This window comes from Rhinopithecus roxellana, chromosome 11, assembly GCF_007565055.1.
Source record: "Rhinopithecus roxellana isolate Shanxi Qingling chromosome 11, ASM756505v1, whole genome shotgun sequence".
NCBI classification, from domain to species: domain Eukaryota; kingdom Metazoa; phylum Chordata; class Mammalia; order Primates; family Cercopithecidae; genus Rhinopithecus; species Rhinopithecus roxellana.
In genome coordinates this window covers 46,869,756-46,892,818 of record NC_044559.1, presented here as the reverse complement: position 1 = coordinate 46,892,818, position 23,063 = coordinate 46,869,756, and the positions used below count along the sequence as shown (strand labels likewise).

The following is a 23,063-nucleotide window of genomic DNA, read 5'->3' as shown; positions in this document are numbered from 1 at the left end:
ATCAGCACAGTGTGGTAGCATGCACCTGCAGTCCCAGCTACTTGGGGGGCTGAGGTGGGAAGAGTACTTGAGCCCAAGAGGTAGAGGCTGCCTGCGATGAGCTGTGATTGTGCCACTGCACTCCAACCTGAGTGACAGAGCAAGGCCCTGTCTCAAAAACAAAACAATGAAGTAAACTAAAATATCTTAAACCTATTTTTTATAAAGTGGTCAACTATTAACAATCAAGATTTACACACGCTTGGCCAGGCAGAGTGGACCACACCTGTAATCCCAGTACTTTGGGAGGCTGAGGCAGGCAGATCATTTGAGGTCGGGAGTTCAAGACCAGCCTGAACAACATGGTGAAATGCAGTCTCTACTAAAAACACAAAAAATTTAGCCAGGCATGGTTGCAGGCACCTGTAGTCCCAGCTACTTGGGAGGCTAAGGCACAAGAGTGACTTGTACCTGGGAGGCAGAGGTTGCAGTGAGCTGAGATTACACCACTACACTCCAGCCTGGGTGAGTGTACTCCAGCAAGACTCTGCCTCAAAAGAAAAGAAAAAAAAGAAAAAAAGATTTACACATGCTTGCAGAATAAGGAGCCAATGAGTTTAAAAATGGGAATTTCAGTTTTAAGTTCACCTTAATAAGGTATTAAACAACAGACAGCCTCACTACTACCCTTACGTGAAACAGTATCCATGTGCAAGAAAAGTGAGCCTGAGAAGGGAGCATGACTGTCTGTGTGTCTGTAACAGAGGAATGCTTTGCCCAGCAGGCACTGAGAAGGTGTGCCATCTACCCAAACATGTAAGAGAAAAGATACCAAGAGGCATACGCACCTTCATATGTTTCTAAGATGTGCACAGTGTCTCCGATCTGTAAAGAAAGTTCATCCGCTCCTCTGGCATCATAGTTATAAAAAGCTGTGATGAAAAAGGGGAAATATATTAGTAACAGTAAAGACAGAAGTGACCATGCTGAGTCGTGTTGGCTTGTTTTAATGTTGTTGTTTTTAATACTGAAATACGTTCAGTCGCTGCCTGGATCATCCTCTCTGATACCCACAGAAGTGGCCTTTTCTTTCAGACAAATATAAAGGGTCAATAGTTTAAGGAGGAGAAATTCATAACTACCCACGACGCCAGATGACCGTAACTGACATAAGAAGACATTGTTAACAGCATTCTGATTGACACTTCAATACTATCTTTTATTTCCACTACTAGATTCTTTTTATTTTCCTAACTATGAATCAATTGCACATGGACTGAATATTCTTTGGAAACCAAATTAACAAAAAATTATCACATTGCAATGTTGATATTAAACCAATAGATGACATTACAATCACAATAGACAAAAATATGTCCTATGTTAGAAGAAATCCTTAAAACTGACAATGATAAGCAAGAAATTCTGAAATCCCGTGTTTATCCTGACATAAAGCTGTTCCTATTTTGCAAAAGGATCATATTGCTCCTACATAAGCCCCTAAAAAGTCATACTATTAAATTCAAACCACACTTTTGCTCATGCATTATAGAATAAAGGCAACAGTCACCGGTGTAAAAAGGATGCTACAAAGAGTTTTAAGGCCCAAAAAGTATTCGAATAGCTCACCCTCAATTTAAATATATATATATATATATATTAATGTTCCTCCCACCCAACAGCCTCTACCTAAAAGGATATAGCATTCAATATAAAACTCATCTTCAAAATCCCCGATCAAAGTTCTCATCCATCCATCCTCCACAGTCCAGCCAGGCGAGGCTATGCACAAAAGGCACCTTCATTGTGGCAGACCTCTAAAATTCTCTAAAATTAAACCATGTCATGTGCAAACTCCTCTGGCAAGCACAGGCCACCGCACCTTCCCACCACACACTCCCTTCCAGCCCTTGCTTCTACTGAAGGAAAGAAGCCAGTTTAACCCACATCTTTGGGTACCAACTTCTCCCTCGCCAGCTGGGCCTTCCCACTGGGTGCACCTCATCACAAAAGCCAGACCCAAATCCGTGTTTGATCTTTCAACTCCGCTCTTCCAAACAGTCCTGGCACCACACAGAGCTTCCCATCTCTTGTTCTGTATGAGCCAGTCTTATTTCAGATGTGTGTGTTAAGACGTCCCCAACTGAAGAAAAGTCACCAGTGAGCAGAGCCACCCCCCTTTCAATGTTTCCTGCCCACACCTCCAAGGACAGGACAGTGTTTAGCTGTACAAGGAATGGCCTCCATAAACCCGAGCTGCCTGAGCTGCACCTCGGGCTGTAAGTCCAGAATTTCAGGTGCACGCAGCCTCCTGGTGTTCATGTTCATGGTCTCTACAGACAGCTGAAGTGGGTAGGGCGGCACCTCTCCCCGAGCACCTGGGTGCCTGCCCCCCGGCAAACAACCTGCTCTATCTTCGGGTTTTCAATGGCCAGAATAAGGACAGGATACTGACCTCATAGAACCGTGTGTGCGTTTTGTGTCTTAGAGAAAATGATGCGCATGCTGGATTTGGCACAATGGGGTCCATGGTGAACACTCAGGTAACAGTGAAGGCCTTTCTTTTGGTTGTATTTTTTTACTGCTATCAAGACGTCTACCATTACCTGAATTCTTTTTAGAAAGCCAAAGCAAGCACATTGCCACATGTGCACAAAAATTCTATAATATCAAAAGCCATACCTATGATATTGAAAATTCTATTTCCTCAGGTATTTTCCTATATTTTCCCCAAAATTCATAAAATTTAAGTGTCCTCAACTGACAAAGATGGTTATTAGTAGTTATTAAGTTTATTTGGTATTTTACAGTGAATCTTTAACACGAAATTAACTGCATCAGGTGAAGGAAGCCTGGGGCAGAGGCTGGACTTGCCCAGCTCAGCATGACCATATTCTTAAACCTTCAGGAACCAAAAACGCATGTATCACAGTTCTTAACAGCATCCCTGCCAGCACGCCTATTCTGTTCTAGATGTGGGAAAAAATAAACACGTCAAAAATCATAAAAATGAAATAAAATGAACGCATCAAGGGTAAATACATTCAGGCTCATGTGAATTTGTAAAGCACATCCACATGATTCCTTCCTTTTTGTCTCACCTCTAAATACCCTACTCCCCAATCCAAAAGCAGACAGTGGAAAGCAGTGATTAAAATCTCATACATGGATATGGAAACTTCTAATTTAACTATGAAGTGAGGTAAGAAAAAGAAGAGCCTCAGGGGTTACACACATGGCCCCAAATCATGCAACCCAGTCAAGATCACAACCCCAGATGCCCAGCCCCTAGCCCTTTGTTCATTTTAGGATTAATGATTAAATAATCCCACACATGAAGACAAATTAAAAGACAACTTTGCAAGGGTATTTGACAAGGGAGTAGGAGAGAACGGCAGAAGGGTGCAGATAGAGTAACAGCCCTCCAAAGATGACTCCAAAAGGCTCCCAGGGTCTGTTCGTCACCTTCCACGGCCACAGGGGCACTGTGAGGGTGATTAAATTCAGGATCTTGGCTGGGTATGGTGGCTCATGCCTAGAATCTCAACACTTTGGGAGGATTACTTTTGGGAGGCTGAGGCAGGCAGATCACTTGAGGCCAGGAGTTCAAGACCAGCCTGGCCATCAAGGCGAAACCCTGTCACTACTAAAAATACAAAAAAGATAGCCAGGAGAAGTAGTGGGCACCTGTAATCCCAGCTACTCAAGAGGCTGAGGCAGGAGAATCACTTGAACCTGGGAGGCGGAAGTTGCAGTGCACTGCACTCCAGCCTGGGCAACAGAGCAAGATTCTGTCTCAAAAAAAAAAAAAAAAAATTAGGGTCTTGAGATGAGGGTTAATCCTGGATCCTCCAGGTGGGCCCAGTGTAATCACAAAGGTCCTTATAAGAAGAAGACGAGAGGGTCAGAGTCAGAGACAAGGAGAGGAGGTCGAAGAGATGCAAGAAAGAGGCAAAACAAGCCAAGGAACACAGTGGCCTCTGGAAGCTGGAAGGGGTGAGGAAGCGCGGGCTCCCCCACAGCCCCAAGGGAGCATGGGCCACTGACACCTGGCACTTTAGGACACTGAATCTCGTGTCTTAGCCCCTGACTTTGTGGCAATTCATCACAGCAGCAATAGGAAATTAGTACAAGGAGGTGTCTGAAAAGCAATCTGAAAGTGGTACTTTGGCCGGGCGCGGTGGCTCAAGCCTGTAATCCCAGCACTTTGGGAGGCCGAGATGGGCGGATCACGAGGTCAGGAGATCGAGACCATCCTGGCTAACACGGTGAAACCCCGTCTCTACTAAAAAAAAATACAAAAAACTAGCCGGGCGAGGTGGCGGGCGCCTGTAGTCCCAGCTACTCCGGAGGCTGAGGCAGGAGAATGGCGTAAACCCGGGAGGCGGAGTTTGCAGTGAGCTGAGATCTGGCCACTGCACTCCAGCCTGGGCGACAGAGTGAGACTCCGTCTCAAAAAAAAAAAAAAGAAAGAAAGAAAGTGAAAGTGGTACTTTGAGGTTCACTGATTCACTCTGTAAGGCAGCTGGAACAAGGGTCTCCACTGCAGGCACCTAAACCCAGACAAGTCCAGGGCTGTAGTTCCCAATTCTTGAGTGATATGAGAAAAACAAGAACCATGTACGGAATTTTTTTAAATGAATCCAAAAGTATGTAATGTGAGAGGCTATCCTTTATTCTAATTATTTGGCCTTTCACAGTTGCCCCTTCTTAGGGGGTGAGAGCAAGGACTTCTTGTCTCCTTTAAGAAGGATGAGGATGACAAATGGCATCTGATTTAAGATGCCTTCACCTGGCATACGACGTCCTACAAAGACGGCGGCCTTTTTGCTGATCGCTCAGTTTTGCTTCTTCAATTTCCTGATCTGTTAGGGTCTGGGAACAACTGCACAGAGAACAGGGTCATGGCGTCCCATTCACATCCTGGCAAGGGCGGCACCAGCCCCCCTCTGGGTGGTGGGCTGAATGCCTACGACATTCTCCCTGGTCGAGTCCATCTTCCTTTTATAATGGCCTGGCTGCAGATGAGCATCTTCAAGTCCACATGAATTTCTCAACCCTGGACAGCAGACTCCAGTGTAGAAGCTGAACATGTGTAAGATGTGAAGTGGGAAACGAGACAGAGATAAACCAAGCACCAAGTTCTTTGCTTGGATGATGTTTTGGTTTTTTTGGTTTTTTTTTTTTTTTCTTTTTCTAGGAGAGTCTGCAGCAGCCCAGAGTGAGTGGATCTTTTCCCTAAAATAAAAAATTAATGTGCCTCATGCAGCTGTGCCTTATCAGAGACCTAAGAAGGTACTGCCATCACCTCTGTTCAGTCTCCTGATTGTCTATAAACAAGCTGCCCAGGAAAATGCAAAGCAAACCACAATGAGGTATTATCTCATCCTAGTTAGGATAGTTAGTATTAAGACGACAAAAAATAACAAATGCCAGTGGGGTTCAGAGATAAGGGAACTGTTAGACACTTGGTGGGAATGCCATTATAGACAACAATATGGAGGTTCCTTAAAAAACTACAAATAAAACCACCATACGATCCAGCAATCCCACCACTGGGTATCCGAAGGAAAGGAAATCAGTGTATCAGAGAGACATCTGCAACCCCAAGTTTCTTGCAGCAGTATTCATAATACCTGAGATTCGCAATCAACCTAGGTGTCTAACACGGATGAATAAAGAAAATCAACGTAGGCGTCCAACAACAAATGAATGGATACAAAACAATGTGGTATATTCACATAATGGAATACAATTCAGCCATTTAAAAAAACATAGTATCTTGTCATTCCCAACAACACGGATGGAATTGGAGGACATTAAGTGAAATACAACAGGAACAGAAAGTTAAACACCACAGGTTCTCACTCATAGGTGGAAGCGGAAAAAAAAAACTGAGCTTATAGAATAAAAAGGAGAACAGAGGATACTAGAGCCTAAGAAGGGTAGGGGGAAGTGGGGATAGGGAGAAATTTGCTAAAAGATACAAAATTACAGCTAGGTAGGAGAAATAAGTTCTAGTGTTCTATAGTTCCTTAGGATGACTATAGTTAACCATAATATACCATACAGTTTCAAATGGCTGGAAGGAAGATACTGAAATGATAAAATATTTGAGATGAGGGACATGCTAATTACCCTAATCTGATCACCATACTTCATATGTATCACATCAATGTGTACCCCATAAATACATACAATTATTATATCATCTCAACTGATGCAGAAAAAGCATTTAATGAACTGTAACACCCATTCAGGGAAAAGCAAAAAAACCAACTTGACTACTCTCACTTGAGAAAAAACACTACAGTCCATCAACCCACTTCACAGATGAAAACAGAGGTCTACAGGGGCATTGTGACTGGCTCAAGGTACACAGTGAGCTGATGGCAGCCCTGGGATCCTCGGGCTTCCCTCCCAGGCTATCTCACCACTCCACACTGCCTGGCCTGGCCCAAGACTTCATCACTCCTCAATGAGATGTACAGTCTTCCCTTCTCTCCACCACCAGTTACCTTCCTGAACTCTCACTCCAAAGCCTCGACCATTTCGCCCGGCATTCTGAATGATGGTTCATTTCTCCAGCACCCAACCCACCTTTCCATCTCATCTCAGCCCCTCGGCTCTACCTGCCCTGCCAGGCCTGCCACACGCTCCTCTGCAGCTGAAAATCCTTCCTCCCTCCGCCTCTGACTACCCCACTTGTCTACAAGGCCTGCCATTAATTCCACAGCCTTTTCCAGGCCCTAACAGAATTATTTCTCCCCCTACCAAGAAGTTACACACAGACCTAAATGAACGGCTTGCTTCTGAACTCCCTGTACGCTGTGTGGCACCCCACAACCTCATAGAGTTGCTCATCTATATGTCTGTCTCTCCCATCAGACACAAACTCCTTGAGGGAGGCAAATATTTATTAATCATTGGATTTCCCACAGTAGCTAAAACCGTATCTTGCAGGCACTCAATAAAAATACACTGAATTTAACCAGATCCCAAAGTATTCTTCCTCGTGCAGTCTCAAAGAGCGAAAGCAAAAGCTGTAGCATTTGTTCATCTTCAAAATGCTCTTGCCCTCTGCAAAAAGATCCAGCAGCTGAGACTTAATCAATAAGAAAGAGAAACACAATAATAGCTTTGCCAGCTCTGCTTTGGGTCTTTTTGATCTAAGGAGATAGCCCACCCGCCATCAGTGCTCAGGTCCAAAGCTTCCCCAAAGCATGAAAGGCCGGGGGTGGCCATACATTACTCCTCGAAATCGACTCAGCTCAGTCTCTCCCTCTCTCACACACCACTGAAACATGATTTCAAGACTTCAAGTAGCAACTTAAACGTTAATTAATTCTTTTAAAGTCAATTTGTGAAAATTAATTGCTCTATCTGTGTTCTCATTTCCTTTCTCTTGCCTTCAGTTGGAAAAGCTTTTCAATGGTATGCATCTTCTTAGGGCTAGGGAAAATACAGGCCATGTCCGCACACGGCCCCAGGCCAGGGCCCTCCCTGTCTGTGCTCCAACAGGGTTTCACCCTAGGGCCATCCACCTGGTCTCGAACTTCACACAGCCTACACGTCTGCCTGGCCCATGCAGGTACCTTGCATTTCCTAAGCCTCCATAGGCCCCTGCGCTGGTCTACACTGAGCTGGGCTTGGAGAGAGGAGATAAGCCAGATGTAACCCCAGAGAAGAAATCAGCCTAAGCCAGGTCTCCAAGGAACAACCTTTCACTGAGCCATTCAGGAAACACCATGTAGAGAGAATCAGAACATTATATACACCCTTTGAACTTGACCCTGGGGCAGAGACCAGCCATCTATAGCAACTTGGTGAAGATGAAGAACAAGTCAACTATATTGTTGCAAACGGCTCAGTACCCAGCATTACCCACGGTACTACTAGCGAGAATGTGATCCCAGTAGCCACAAATAAAAGGATAAATTCATCAGGCAGCTTTAGATGGCACCCACTTGGAGCTGGAGGCTGGGTTTCCTAAACTCTATCTTCAAAATCAAACTGGCAGCCAGGCCATCACCAAGCTTCTACGACCTGAAGCAAAATCCTTCCACTGCTTTTGTTTGGGGACAAATGCCTTAGGCTGGATTAGAGCCTCCCAGAGAGATAAGCCTGAATCCAAGCACTTACTGTATCACACTGCCACCGTTTAATCACCTGTGTCTCTTCCACTTGACTGTGAGCCTCTCAAGGACTTATCTTATTTTTCACAATCATCTAAAAACACCTGGCACACAGCAGGCGAAGGAAGGAAGGAAGGAAGGAAGGAAGGAAGGGAGGGAGGAAGGGAGGGAGGGAGGGAGGGGAGAATAAAAGCAATAACATGCTTGGGAATAATCTTAAGGAGGTACAGACTTGTACACTAAAACAAAATGTTGCTGAGAGAAATAAAAGACATGAACAAATTGAAAAATATTTGTGTTCATGGAGCAGAAGACTTAGCATTGTTAAGATGTCAATGCTGATCCAAAACGATATACAGATTCAATGCAATTCCTATCAAAATCCCAACAACATTTTCCACAGAAATAGAAAAACCCATCTCAAAGGTCCTAGATTAGCCAAAACAATCTTGAAAAACAAAAACAAAATTGGAGACCTGATTTCAATACCTACTACAAAGCTACAGTAAACAAAACAGTGTGGTACTGTCATAAAGACAAATATACAGACAAATGGGATAGAACAGAGAACCCAAAAGTAAACCCTCACATAGAAAGTCAAATGATTTCAACAAGGATGCCAAGACTATTCAATGGGGAGAGGACAGTCTTTTCCACAAATGGTGCTGGGAAAACTGGATATCCACTTGCAAAAAAAAAAAAATAAAGTTGGACTATTATATCATTCACAAAAATTAACTCAAAATGGATGAAAGACCTAAACATAACAGCTAAAACTATAAAATTCTTAAAAGAAAACACAGAGGAACAACTTCATGACACTGGATTTGGCAATGATTTACTGGATATTATATCAAAAGTACAGGCAACAAAAGAAAAGATAGCTAAGTTGGACTTCATCAAAATGAAAAACTCTTGTGCATTAAAGAATATTATTAACAGAGAGAAAAGGTAACCCACAGAAGGGGAGAAAGTATTTACAAATCCCATATCTGATAAGGGAATGGTATCCAGAACATATAAAGAATTCCTGGGGGCTGGGCACGGTGGCTCATGCCTGTAATCCCAGCACTTCGGGAGGCTGAGGCAGGTGGATCACTTGAGGTCAGAAGTTGGAGACCAGCCTGGCCAACACAGTGAAATCCCAACTCTACTTAAAAAAGGCAAAAATTGGTCGGGCGCGATGGCTCACACATATAATCCCAGCACTTTGGGAGGCTAAGGTGGACGGATCACCTGAGGTCAGGAGTTAAGAGATCAGCCTGACAAACACAGAAACCCCATCTCTACTAAAACTGCTAAATTAGTCGGGCGTGGCAGCACGTGCCTGGAGTTCCAGCTACTTGGGAGGCTGAAGCAGGAGAATTGTTTGAACTGGGGAGGCGGAGGTTGCAGTGAGCCAAGATTGTGCCACTACATTCCAGCCTGGGCAACAAGAGCAAAACTCCATCTCAAAAATAAAAAAAAACAATGAGTCGGGCATGGTGGCGTGTGCCTGTAGGTAGTCCCAGCTACTCGGGAGACCGAGGCAGGGGAATCGCCTGAACCTGGGAGGCGGAGGTTGCAGTGAGCCAAGAGCACACCACTGCACTCCAGTCTGAGTGACAGAGTTAGACTCTGTCTCAATAAAATTAAAAAAGCAAAAACCAAAACAGAAAATAACAACCTTGGTGAGGACATGAAGAAACTGGAACTCTGCAAGTTACTGGTGGGCATCCAAAATGGTGCAGCTGCTGTAGAAAGCAGCAAATGACCATGAGATCCAGCAATTCCACTTCTGGATACCTACCCAAGAGAACCAAAAGCAGGGTCTGGAATAGACATTTGTACATTCATGTTCACAGCAGCATTATTCACAACAGCCAAAAAGTGGAACAAACCCAAGTATCCATCAACGGGTAAATTACTCAACAAAAATGTTACATATACACACAGTGGAGTATCATTCAGCCTTAAAAGAAAGGACATGTTGACACATTACAACACGGGTGAACCTTGAAGACAATGAAGATATTATGCTGCATGAAATAAGCCAGTCACAAACAAATACAGTCACTTACAAATACAGTAAGATTCCACTTACATGAGGTTCCTCTTCCTCGAGTTGTCAAACTCAGAGACAAGTAAGAAACGAAAGTAAGAAAGGTGGTTGCCAGGGGCTGGGAGTATGAAGGAGGAGTGAGTTAGTGTTTAATGGATGCTGAGTTTCACTGGGGAAGACACAGTTGTATTTTTAGTAGACAGGGTTTCTCTATGTTGGCCAGGCTGGTCTCGAACTTCTGACCTCAAGTGATCCACCCACCTCAGCCTCCCAAAGTGCTAGGATTACAGGCATGAGCCACCGTGCCTGGCCCCACCCCACATTTCTAAAAAGGACACCACTTTCAAAGTCACCAAGTTACTCCTATTGGGTTCATATCTTTCTTAGGAACAGAAAGATTGTGTCTCTGCCAATAAAATCCCCTGAGGCAGTATTTCATGCACTGTTTGGATAATAGAATCAAGGAGTCATCTACATAATTAAGGAAACAGAGCTAGCTGGGCCTGGTGAGACAAGGCAACCATCATTTGTTATTCAATATTTCTTTTTGGCTTTTAGTTGGAAACAGGTGGGAGGGATGGTGAAGATAAGAATGTGAACAGAAATATACAAAAGAGCCTTTCCTCACATTCTAATTGAACTGATAGACACAATAAAAGACATTTTAATATCTTTCTTCAGAATAAAATATCTCTGTATGCCTTATCCACAACTAGCAGCAACTATCTTCTTTCTTTTTTTTTTTTTTTTTTTTTTTGAGACAGAGTCTCGCTGTGGTCGCCCAGGCTGGAGTGAAGTGGCATGATCTCAGCTCACTGCAACCTCCACCTCCCGGGTTCAAGGGATTCTCCTAAGCCTCCTGGCATGCGCCACCACACCTGGCTAATTTTTGTATTTGTAGTAGAAACGGGGTTTTGCTACATTGGCCAGGCTGTTCTCGAACTCCTGACCTCAAGTGATCCGCCCACCTTGGCCTCCCAAAGCGCTGGGATTACAGGCTTGAGCTACCACGCCTGGACCAACTATCTGATTTCTGTCTAGCCCAAAAGGCCATGGTGCTCAAACACTCAGGCTTCTTAGGAAGCATAATTCTGAGTTGTGGGTAAGTGCTGGCTTTACTGCTATTCCAAGGCAGAACAGTAAGATTCTACTTTTCTACATGTTCATCTCCCATAAAGTCAGTTCTAAGATAGAAAAACACTGGCCTCCTTATTGACAGTCTTTGCAAATCTACCCACAAATAAGAAAAGACTTAGCTGACCTGAAAATTAGCTATTTTTGCATTGAATTTTGCTCAGCAGCAAAGAGGCAAGATAGGGGACAAGATTTAATCTCTTTAATCATCCTTCTTCAAGTTTATTGCAACTTGGAAAAATATCGGCTAGTGAAACAGTCCAGTACTGACCCCTTGGGAGACAGGGACTTGATGGTGACCTCACCAGGCAAAGCCCATCACTGGCCAGTCCGCAGAGGCTCACTGTAGAGTGGCACCAAGACCATTTGGAATGAGAGCCCAGCAGACTCCAGGATCAGGGGCTGGTCCCAGGGAGCTTCCCGATGGGGACCAGCAGGCAGCCAAGACCTCGACGATGACTGAGTTGAGTGAGGACCATCTTACTTTCTCTGCTATAAACCTGGCCTGGACTTGCATTTCCCCTCACCAGTCAAACGGGTTCTACCTAAAGCATTCTGTGAAAATAGGCACAGGCCTGGGGACCTTGCAGGGCAAAGCAGACTGGTCTCCACCTAGAAGGACCTAGCAGAAAAAAGGAGAGGCTTGAAAACTTGGGCTTACAGCCAACTATTTGTGATACTAACTGATAAAGTGACTCTGCCGTGGACCCGAACTCCTCTTCCTGCGCTTCAGAGAAAAGTCTCAAATCATTTGTTCTGCAGAATATGAAGCCACCCCTTCCCTTCTCCTTTCTCACCTGTGTGTCACATCATTAAATCTTGTATCAACGGTAACCAACAGGGAAAGGGAAGGACAAAGGGAACGCTTCAGAGTGCTCATTTATTTTCTAATGGCAAAGACTCTACCTACAGTACATATATATATACATATACATGCATATACATGTGTATATATATGTGTATATATACATATATACGTGTATATATGTATATGTGTGTGTATATATGTGTATACATGTGTGTATACGTGTGTGTGTATGTGTGTGTATATATATGTATATATTTGAGGGTGGGTCCATTTATAATTCATAAGTAAAGCCTGCAATCATCCAATCATCCTGGAGGAGGCTTTGTCATTATGCAAATATAAACAGATGAGTTCCTGCCAAAGCAAACCACAGAGTCCCCATGCACCCTCCCACTTCAGGCCTTGGTCCACAGCCCTACCTCTCCCTGGCTTGGCTCTCCAGGTCCCCATCACCTCAGGATGAAACCCTTTCCTGCCACTCCCCCAGAAGAGTCAGAAGCCTCATGTGTACAGTCAACAGCACCCTTGCACACCCAACAATATACCACCAGGCGACTGCTCACTGCTGCCCGTGCCTGTCACATAGCAGGTACTCAATCAAGGTTTCTCAAGTGCAGCCACCACTGAGGACCCCTCCTCTAATCTCCCGTTCCATGCCCCCCCTACAACACCACAGGGCTGGCGACCCCTTGACCTCTTTGCACCTCAAACCTGCATCTTCTCCATCTCGGCATCCATGCCTAACAGTGCCTGGCACCTGGAGTGCTACAAATGCTCACTGAGTGAATCACTTAACAAATCAACAGAGGAAGTCAAGGCAGTAAAACTATTACCTGAATGTTAAGCCCACTGGAAACCACTGCGGCTTTGCTTGCATTGATTTCAAACAAATAAATGTGGTGGCTCATGCCTGTAATCCCCAGGCAGGTGGATCACCTGAGGTCAGGAGTTCGAGACTAGCCTGACCATCTCTACTCCAAATACAAAATTAGCTGGGCATGGTGGTGCATGCCTGTAATCCCAGCTACTCCAGAAGCTGAGGCAGGAGAAACCCAGGAGGCGGGGATTGCAGTGAGCTGAGATCACGCCATTGCACTCCAGCCTGGGCAACACAAGCAAAACTCCGACTCAAAAAAAAAAAAAAAGAAAGAAACTCAAGAGCAGATCAGGATCTTCACTAGCAGAGGCAACTCCAACAGTCTAACCAGGTAGGCGTGTCCTGGAGATCCAACCCCTATGTCCAGAAACAAAGCACACTCTATTTCACTTGAAAAACTGTGCTAACGATCCTCCCCAGGGCAGCTGTGCATACCCTCAAGGAGCTCGGAGCAGCAGCAAAGACTGAGGAGATCACACTGGCTCTGATCCAGGGCCCACCTGGGGAAGATGCAGCCTGGCACGTCAGAGGGTTTCCCTTTCCATGTGTGCGCTAAACTCTGATTTTTTTTTTTATCTAATCCAAATTCTTATCTAAGGGGTCTGGGAAGTCATGCCCTATAAACCATAAATTCTCATCAGATGGGTTTTATTTAACCCTATATATGGTGATTTACTTTCCAACCTGACTCTGGCATAACGAGACAAAGAAGAAAATCAAAATATTTCACCCCAAAACATGTTTCTCTGCCACATTTTGAAATGGCCCTGCAAAGCTGTTCTATGGGGGAAAATCTGTATCTGTAAAGAATCTCTATTAACATAGCTAGCTCTTTTTCTTCCAGACCCTCCCAATCCTAAGAAGATTAACTAAGATCTGAATAGGAAACATTTGTCATCGATTGTCTCTAAGGGCACCCACTGTAAGACTTCAAAAGAACTTTGGTCTCCACGATATTTATCCTAACTTGAACTTTCCCTTTCTATCTATCTCAGTTCTTTAGACAAACTCAACCAACTGTCAACCAGAAAATGTTTAAATTCACCTATAGCCTGGAAGCCCCTGCTTTGAGGTGTTCTGCCTTTCTGGACCAAACCAACGTATTTCTTAATGTATTTGATGGATGTCTCATGCCTCTCTAAAATGTATAAAATCAAGCTGCACCCCGACCACCTTGGACACACGTTCTCAGGACCTCCTGAGGGCTGTGTCACGGGCCATGGTCACTCCTATTTGGCCCAGAATAAAACTCTTCAAATTTTTCAGAGTTCGACTCTTCTTGACACAGGAACCCTCGGCAGTGACCCTCGCCTGAACCCTGAACACATCTGAGTGGAGGGAAACAGCAAGAACGAAGCAGCGCCCACCCCAGAGTGAAGAAGATGCCTCAAAGGTCCCCAAACCACTAAAATCAGGAATACGTTACTAGAGCCCTGTGGCACATATTCTAGCATACGAATACCCAGGTGCCCAAAGGACTCAGCCTTCTAGAGAAAACCTACCTGCTTTATCTAACAGAGCCCTGACCACCCCAATGGCTCCAGAATACCCAGCCTCCGGACCTGTACATCAAGACATCGTCATCTCTCGATCACCTTCTACACAGATGTGGGAGTACTCACTGTGCCAAAATGCCACAACAGAGTCCCTGCTCTGGTCCCCATGAGCTGTGACTTCCCTGTCAACCTACCCTCTGTATGGCTGGCTTCTGAAGCCCCAACAAACCCTGTGAGTATGGAGCCAAAGAAGCAACATTCCTGGGTATTACACAAAGACTGTGGACCGTGATATCTAATATCTCCAACTACAGAAAAAAGTTCAACACCGTGAGCCATGTAACAAATGGGCATACAGACACACATAAATATGCTCACATTCATCTACATACATAACTCACATGTATGTTAGTGGTATAATAAAACACACAGTCTTAGGTGATCAGCTCAGTGACTTTTGAATAATTCTATATGCCATGTACACCCAAGATATGAAGAGATCCAAAAAGCACCCTCAGGCCCCTCTCTAGGAGACTTTTCTCCCAAAACACCATTTTCTAATTTTTATTACCATAGATAAGTAATAAATTGTCAATGCTTACACTTCAAATAAATGGAATTCTACGTACTCCTTTATGTCTGGCTTCTTTAGCTCAACATTTTGGGCCACATGAATGGTGCTGTATCAGCAGTTTGTTATTTTCTATTGTTGAATAGTATTCCATCGTATCAACACATCACAATGTGTTTATCCATTCTCCTGTTGATGGACATTTGAGTTATTTGTTTCCAGGTTTGAGTTATTATAAATAAGGCTGCAGCCAGGCACAGTGGCTCACACCTGTAAAACCAGCACTTCGTAAAGCTGAGGTGGGAGAATTGCTTGAGCCCACGAGATCAAAACCAGCCTGAGCAACATAGGAAGACCCCCGTATCTACAAAACAATGTTAGTTAGGCATGACGGTGGGCACCTGCAGTCCCAGCTACTCGGGAGGCTGAGGCAGGATCACTTGAGCCCAGGAGTTGAAGGCTGCAGCGAGCTATGACCGTGCCACTGCAGTCAAGCCTCGGTGACAGAGTGAGACTCTGGTTCTAAAAAAATTAAAATGAAGATAAATAAATAAATAAGGCTGGAATGAACATTCCAGCATGAACTTTTTTGTGAATGTGTTTTTGGTCCATGGAATTTCAGCTTTGATAGGAGGCATTTGCACATGCCAAAGGTATGTTGAGGTGAGCCAGCAGCCCAGTGCCATCCCCAAGCCTGAAGAGTGACAATTCTGTCCATACTGCAACTAGGAGGGAGAAGGCAGGGAAAGGCAGTCACGCCAGGGATTCGCCAAAAAAACATTTAGTTTCTTTGTAGCTGCTTGAAATTCCTCCTCTGTTGTTGTTACATTATTCAGCTTTGATAAAAAAGTAAAATTGAAGATTAAAAACCAATCAAGCCCTCTGTGAGAAAAACAGTAAAGCCTAGTGCCTGTCGGGTGTTAATGATGGAACCTCAGCACAGGCTGCTGGAGAGGACTCCCTTGCAGAGAACCCTTCCCCGCGTCCCGCCGTCGGGTACAGCCTGTGCCCAGGGAGAGCCCACGTTCCCTCCAATGAGGGGGCTTCTCAGGTGACAAAGCACTTTGTCTCCTCCCTGTGGGCTCTGGCCTGAGCCTCCTTTAGCACCCCAGGGAGAATGCCCAGTCTGGGCCAGTCTGGGCTCTTGCCCACCACGCAGATGAGAGAAGAGCAAGACAGGTGCCCGCGAGGGTCAAGCCTGAAGAGGTGCCCCCCAACACCCCCGACCCCTCCCCGAGGGGGCCTCACTTCCACTGCCTCACCATAGAGTCCCATTTTCAAGGCTGGTGGCCCCCCACTGCTCAGGACATAATCCCTGGACCTCTGCAGACCAGCCTGGCCACTCCCTCTGAGCCAAGCACTCAACCTCTGGAATCAAGACATGGACTCAACCCCAAATCCCTGCTCAGTGCCCTGACAGGCAACACGAGCTCTGGGAAGCTCAGTTTCTCCCTGCATGGAAAGGGGGGACGACAGCAAAGGGGGCCCTAGTGAGTGTGTATCAGCTTCTGTGTATGAAGGTCCATCCAGCTGGGGTTCACCCTACATGTGCACAATAAACATTCGCTTAGATTTTCGGACGGCCTGAGTGTGAGCTGAGGAGCTGCTTTTCTCTCCCAGCAAGGCACATGGGCGGGGAGCAAGGATCTGCAGGGTCTTGCCATCTTCCTACTGAGCAGCTCAACCGGGCCCTGCTCCTGTTCCTGCGCTCCCCTCCTGAGCCCCTCTCCTCCCACTCACTCAGCTGCACCAGGACCTGGTACAGTCACTTCTAACTAGGCAGAGGGTAGGTGCTGGTAGGCTGTAGGCCTTAGCACAAGAAGGTACAAAGTCACTCTCAGATCCTAGAGGTCAGGACAAGCAGGACCTTCTGCTGGGGAAATCCCAGGTTTCCAGAAGTCCCGACAGGGCAGAGCTCTGGAGGGAGAAGTCTGCTCAGATGTGTTTGCACACCTTGGATGCTGACTGCTGATGAGCTCTTCCGAGGCACAGGCGGCCCAGACATAGCCCTCTTGTTCCCGGGCTACAACTGCGATCAACAACTGCGCAGTGGCAGCCTGGGCCTGGCCCAGATGCACCGGCTGCAGAGAAGTGGGCATTTCCATACTTGCAGACAGAAACTGAGCAGTGGCGGAGAGTTCATCCCAGCACAGCCTTGGAGGAGGGAGCCAAGGCTCCCGACTTGACGAGACCTGGGCTGCCTGCCTTTGTCATCTGTTTTAACAGGCATATGGACAGGTCTCACCCAAAGGCTACCCTCAACACCACTATCTGAGCCAGCTAGTGTGCAGTGTCAGTTCCCGGAGGACACAAACAAATCTTTTCTTAGTTAACTGCTTGATAAATTTTCCTTCCCTAGATAGCACCCAAAATGTGTGTGGGTGAGCTGCCCTTCACAGAGTGAGCCACTGATCTGCTCACAACCCCTGTGCAATGTGGCCACTCGGCAGGAATACAGATTCTAGGTAAGGCACTAAATAAAACAGCGGAAGCCAAGACAGCCATCCCCTCCTGCCTGCCAACTCACTGTACAAACAGCTACTCTGCCCCAGATCTGGGCCTTCTGGGAACCACCTTTAACCCCAGACAGCGCCAGCCTGTCTTCTCCAGCAGCTTAAACTGACACCTGGCCAAACCCTTGTACCCCTGAACATGGGCGGGGCTCCACAGAACACCCGGGCTGCATCAGTTCCCAGCAGGACTGGCTACAAAATGTTCAGGGCCCAAGGCAAAATGAAAATGAAAAGGCCTTTGTTCGAAAATTATGATAAATTTGGGCCAGGCAGGGTGGCTCACGCCTGTAATCCCAGCACTTTGGGAGGCCAAGGTGAGCGGATCATTTGAGGCCAGGAGTTCGAGACCGGCCTGGCCAACATAATGAGACTCCTTCTCTACAAAAAGGACAAAAATTAGACAAGCATGATGGCACATGCCTGTAATCCCAGCTACTTGGAAGGCTGAGGCACGAGAATCACTTGAACCCGAGAGGCAGAGGTTGCAGTGAGCCGAGAACACGCCACTGACACCAGCCTGGGCAACAGAGCAAGACTGCATCTCAAAAAAAAAAGAAACATAAAACAAAACTTATGATATATTTGGAGATGATTAGGATGGCTATTATTTAAATAAATAACAAATGTTGGTAAGAACCTGAAACAGCAGAAACCGTTGTGTACTGGTCACAGCAATGTAAAATGGTGCAGCCACGGAAAAACCATTTGGCAGTTCCTCAGAAGTTAAATATACAACTACTATATGATCAGGCAATACCAACATAACTGAAAGCAGGGACTTGAACAGAAACTTGTACACCAAGGTTCACAGCAGCATTGTTCACAATAGCCAAAAGGCAGAAACAACCCAAACGTCTACAACAGATGAATGGATAAAATGTGGTATGTACATATAATGAAATATTACCCACACCTAAAAAAGGAAATGCTGACACATGCTACAGTGTGGATGAACCTTGAGGACATTACGCTGAGTGAAATAAGCCAGTCACAAAAGGACAGAAGCTGTGTGATTCTACTTACATGAAGTTCCTAGAGTAGCCACATGCATAAAGACAGAAAACAGCACAGCGGCTGCCAGGGGCTGGGAGGAGGAAGGAATGGGAGTTAGTGTTTCATAGGAACAGAGTCTGTCTTCAGGAAGAAGAAAAGAGTTCTGGCAATGGATGGTGGTGATGGTTGCCCAACAACGTGAATGTGTTTAATGCCACTGAATTGTATACCTAAAAACGGTTCAAATGGGAAATTCTAAGTTATATATATCTTGCCACAATAAAGAAAACAGAAAAAACTTGGCCGGGCGCGGTGGCTCAAGCCTGTAATCCCAGCACTTTGGGAGGCCGAGACGGGCGGATCACGAGGTCAGGAGATCGAGACCATCCTGGCTAACACGGTGAAACCTCGTCTCTACTAAAAGAATACAAAAAACTAGCCAGGCGAGGTGGCGGGCGCCTGTAGTCCCTGCTACTCAGGAGGCTGAGGCAGGAGAATGGCGTAAACCCGGGAGGCGGAGCTTGCAGTGAGCTGAGATCCGGCCACTGCACTCCAGCCTGGGCAGCAAAGCAAGACTCCGTCTCACAAAAAAAAAAAAAAAAAAAAAAGAAAATAGAAAAAACTTTTCAAGATGTGACAGCAGAGCCCAGGGCCATTCTGAGGTTGTGGTGGGGCCTACAGAGCAGCGCAGGCCTCAGGGCCCTGGCGTCGGCTGTGATTCCCAAGAAGGCCTCTCTTTCCAGGACTCAGCTGCCTCATCTGCAGGGACAGGCCTCTCCAGCAGCGCTGCTCTGAGCCTGATGAGCAATGTTCTATTTTAATAGTCATTTCAATTGACTATAAAAATACAGCAACACATAATAAGATTGCTTTTGCACCACAGTAGAAATACTTAGCAAGAGATGAGAAATACTTAGCAAGAGGCTATAAAACCCTGCTTGCTTGCTTACGGAGGTGCTGCTGAGCAGAAAGAAAACAGACAAGGATAAAGGGCAGGCAGGGGAGACTTTGCCCAGAAAGCGCCCATGACAGTGTGTCCACCATGACACCCAACACCCAGGACCACTCGAAAGTTTTACAAATGTACCAAGCAAACCACTGAGCATCTCTCCACATTTTCTGTTTGTTTCATTTCTAGCTGTTCAAGCTCCATCGGATCTGACATCAGAAAACACTCATCTCCCTGCAGTTCCCCAGTGCTCCACCTGACTTACCTGTAACACGTTTCAGGTGACATCAAAGCTGACCACTGAGCACCCACAATGCCCTCGAACCCCAATACACATACAGCAAGGCTTCCCTGACCAACACAGCTCCTGGGAAAAATCTCAACCACAAATGAGGGATATTCTACCCACACTCATTCCCAGGAAGTCCATGACACAAAGGCATTCAGCTGAAAAATGGGAGCTCCACCGATGGCAGTGTACTAACAGCAGCACCTCCACTGCCATCACCACCAATTAACAATACGACCACCACCACCATCACCAATACTACCACCACCAACACTACCAAAACTGCTACCAATAATATTACTACCACTACCACTTCCGCTGCCATCACCACCTCCACTGCCATCACCACGGATGACAATACTACCACCACCACCATCACTGACAATACTACCACCACCAACACTACCAAAAATGCTACCAACAATACTGCCACCACTACCACCTCCACTGCCATCACCCATAACACTACCACCACCACCATCACCAATACCACCACTACCAACACTACTAAAAATACTACTAACAATACTACCACCACTACCATCTCCACTGCCATCACCGCCTATAACAATACTACCTCCAGCAACACTACCAAAATTACTACCAACAATGCTTCCACCACCACCATCATCAATACTTCACCACCACCATCACCAACAATACTACCACCACCACCATCACTAATACTACCAACAAAAAAATACTATCACTACCATCACCAACAATACTACCAATAATAACAATACTATCACCACCACCACATCACCAACAATGTTACCAACAATAACAATACTACCACATCACCAACAATACTACCACCAATACTACCACCACCACCATCACCAATGATACTACCAAGAATAACAACATCACCAACACTACCAACAATAACAATACTACCAATAACATCACCAACACAATACTACCACATCACCAACAATACTACCAACAATAACAACATTACCACCACCATCACCAACAATACTACCAACAATAACAATACTACCACATCACCAACAATACCACCAATACTACCACCACCACCATCACCAACAATACTACCAATAACATCACCAACACTACTAACAATAATACCACATCACCAACACTACTAACAATACTACCACGTCACCAACAATAACAATATTACCACCACCCATTACCAACAATACTACCAACAATACTACCACCACCACCATCACCTACAATACTATGAACAATAAAAATACTACCACCACCATCACCTACAATAGTACCAACAATAACAATACTACCACCACTACCACTATCACCTACGATACTATGAACAATAACAATACTTCTACCACCACCATCACCTACAATACTACCAACAATAACAATACTACCATATGACCAACAATACTACCACCACCATGGGTTACTTGGTGTACACCCTATATAAATGAAGAGGCTGGCCAGGCATGGTGGCTCACGCCTGTAATCCCACCACTCTGGTAGGCCGGGGTGGGCGAATCACAAGGTCAAGAGATTGAGACCATCCTGGCCAACATGGTGAAATCCCATTTCTACTAAGAAAACAATAATTAGCTGAGCCTGGTGGCACACACCTGTAGTCCCAGCTACTCAGGAGGCTGAGGCAGGAGAATCACTTGAACCCAGGAGGCGGAAGTTGGAGTGAGCTGAGATTGTGCCACTGCACTCCAGCCTGGATGACAACAGTGAAACTCCATCTCAAAAAAAAAAAAAAAAGAAGAGGCTGAAGTAAAGTTACAAAGTCATTTACTCAGTATACACCCAATGTAAATGAAGAGGCTACTTCCTGTCACAGCGTATTTCCATTTGATTTAGTTCTAGGAAGTCCTTAGGCTTCCTGCCTCCAGGCCCTATTCTCCTGCCTCAATACTATTAATACCAACAACAATACTACCACTACTACCATTGTCACCAATACTACAAATAACAATACTACCACCAACAACAATACTACCACCAACAACACTACCAAAAACACTACCAACAATACTACCACCACCACAATCACCACCAACACATCACCAACAATACTATCAACAGCAATACTACCAACAAAAACAACACTACCACCATCACCACTATCACCAACAATACTACTACTACCACTACTACCAACACTACCAATACTATCAACAATACTAACACCACCACTACCAATACTATCAACAATACTATCACCATCACCACTATCACCATCACTATCACCAACAGCACTATTACCAATAATACTACCACCACCATCACCAACAATACTACCACCACCACCACCACTATCACTAATACTACCAACAATACTACCACCATCACCAATACTACCACCACCACTACCAATACTATCAGCAATACTACCACCATCACCACTATCACCAACAATACTATTACCACCATATCACCAACAGTACTACTACCAATAATACTACCACTACCATCACCAACAATACTAACACTACCAACAATGCTACCAAGAATACTACCACCACTCTCACCAATGCTAAAACACTACCAACAATACTACCATCACCATCACCAGTACTACTATAACCAACAATACTACCACCTCACCACCCCCACCAACATCAATACTACCAACACAACCACCACCAGCAATATTACCACCACCACCATCACCGCCAACAGCAATACTACCAACCACCATCAACAATAACATCACCAACATCAGCACCACCACTATCACCAGCACCACCATCATCATGGTAGAGCTAAACTTCATTCTGCCCTGGGAAAAACCAGAAACTCCGAAGAACACTTGATGCATTTCCTCACATCATCCCATATTAGCCCTATGAAGTAGGGCTAACAGCAACCCCATTTCTGCGCACAAAGACTCTGAGGCAAAGAGCAGGAGGGAGGAAGGAAGGCATGCTGCCGCCCCACCTCCAGGCATCATGTGGCCTTGCTCTGAGAACAGCACTCCCAGCACATCCCAAACAAAGAGTAACTGTACTGCTGCATCCACAACAAAGGCTGCAGAGTCCCTCTCTCTGCAACCGATTTCCCTTTGCTTCAAAGGGACAGTGACAATTCTGGGCAGTGTCAAAGGCCCCATTGCCCTTATTCCAGAAAGCCCTTGAGACAGGATGAAATAACAATTCCATTAATCCCATGAACGGAACCCCAGTCTAGAGGAGACAGAGCCTTTCCATGTCACAGCTAGGCTAAGCTGACCCTGTAGGCGAGCACAGACCAGACCTCCAATCATCCAGTCAATCCAGACCGACCAACAAATATTTACCACCCAAGAT

The 23,063-nt window shown here is 45.4% G+C and overlaps 1 protein-coding gene across 3 annotated transcripts in view; it reads right to left on the bottom strand.

Moving 5' to 3' along the window:
- The window catches only part of DOCK1 (dedicator of cytokinesis 1), a 548,347-nt gene that overhangs the window by 483,710 nt on the left and 41,574 nt on the right, over positions 1–23,063 (bottom strand). For all 3 annotated transcript variants that reach the window (XM_030941069.1, XM_030941070.1, XM_030941071.1), the window contains exon 2: positions 828–911. In XM_030941069.1, the coding sequence (XP_030796929.1) occupies positions 828–911 (84 nt within the window). The remainder of the gene's footprint in view (positions 1–827; positions 912–23,063) is intronic.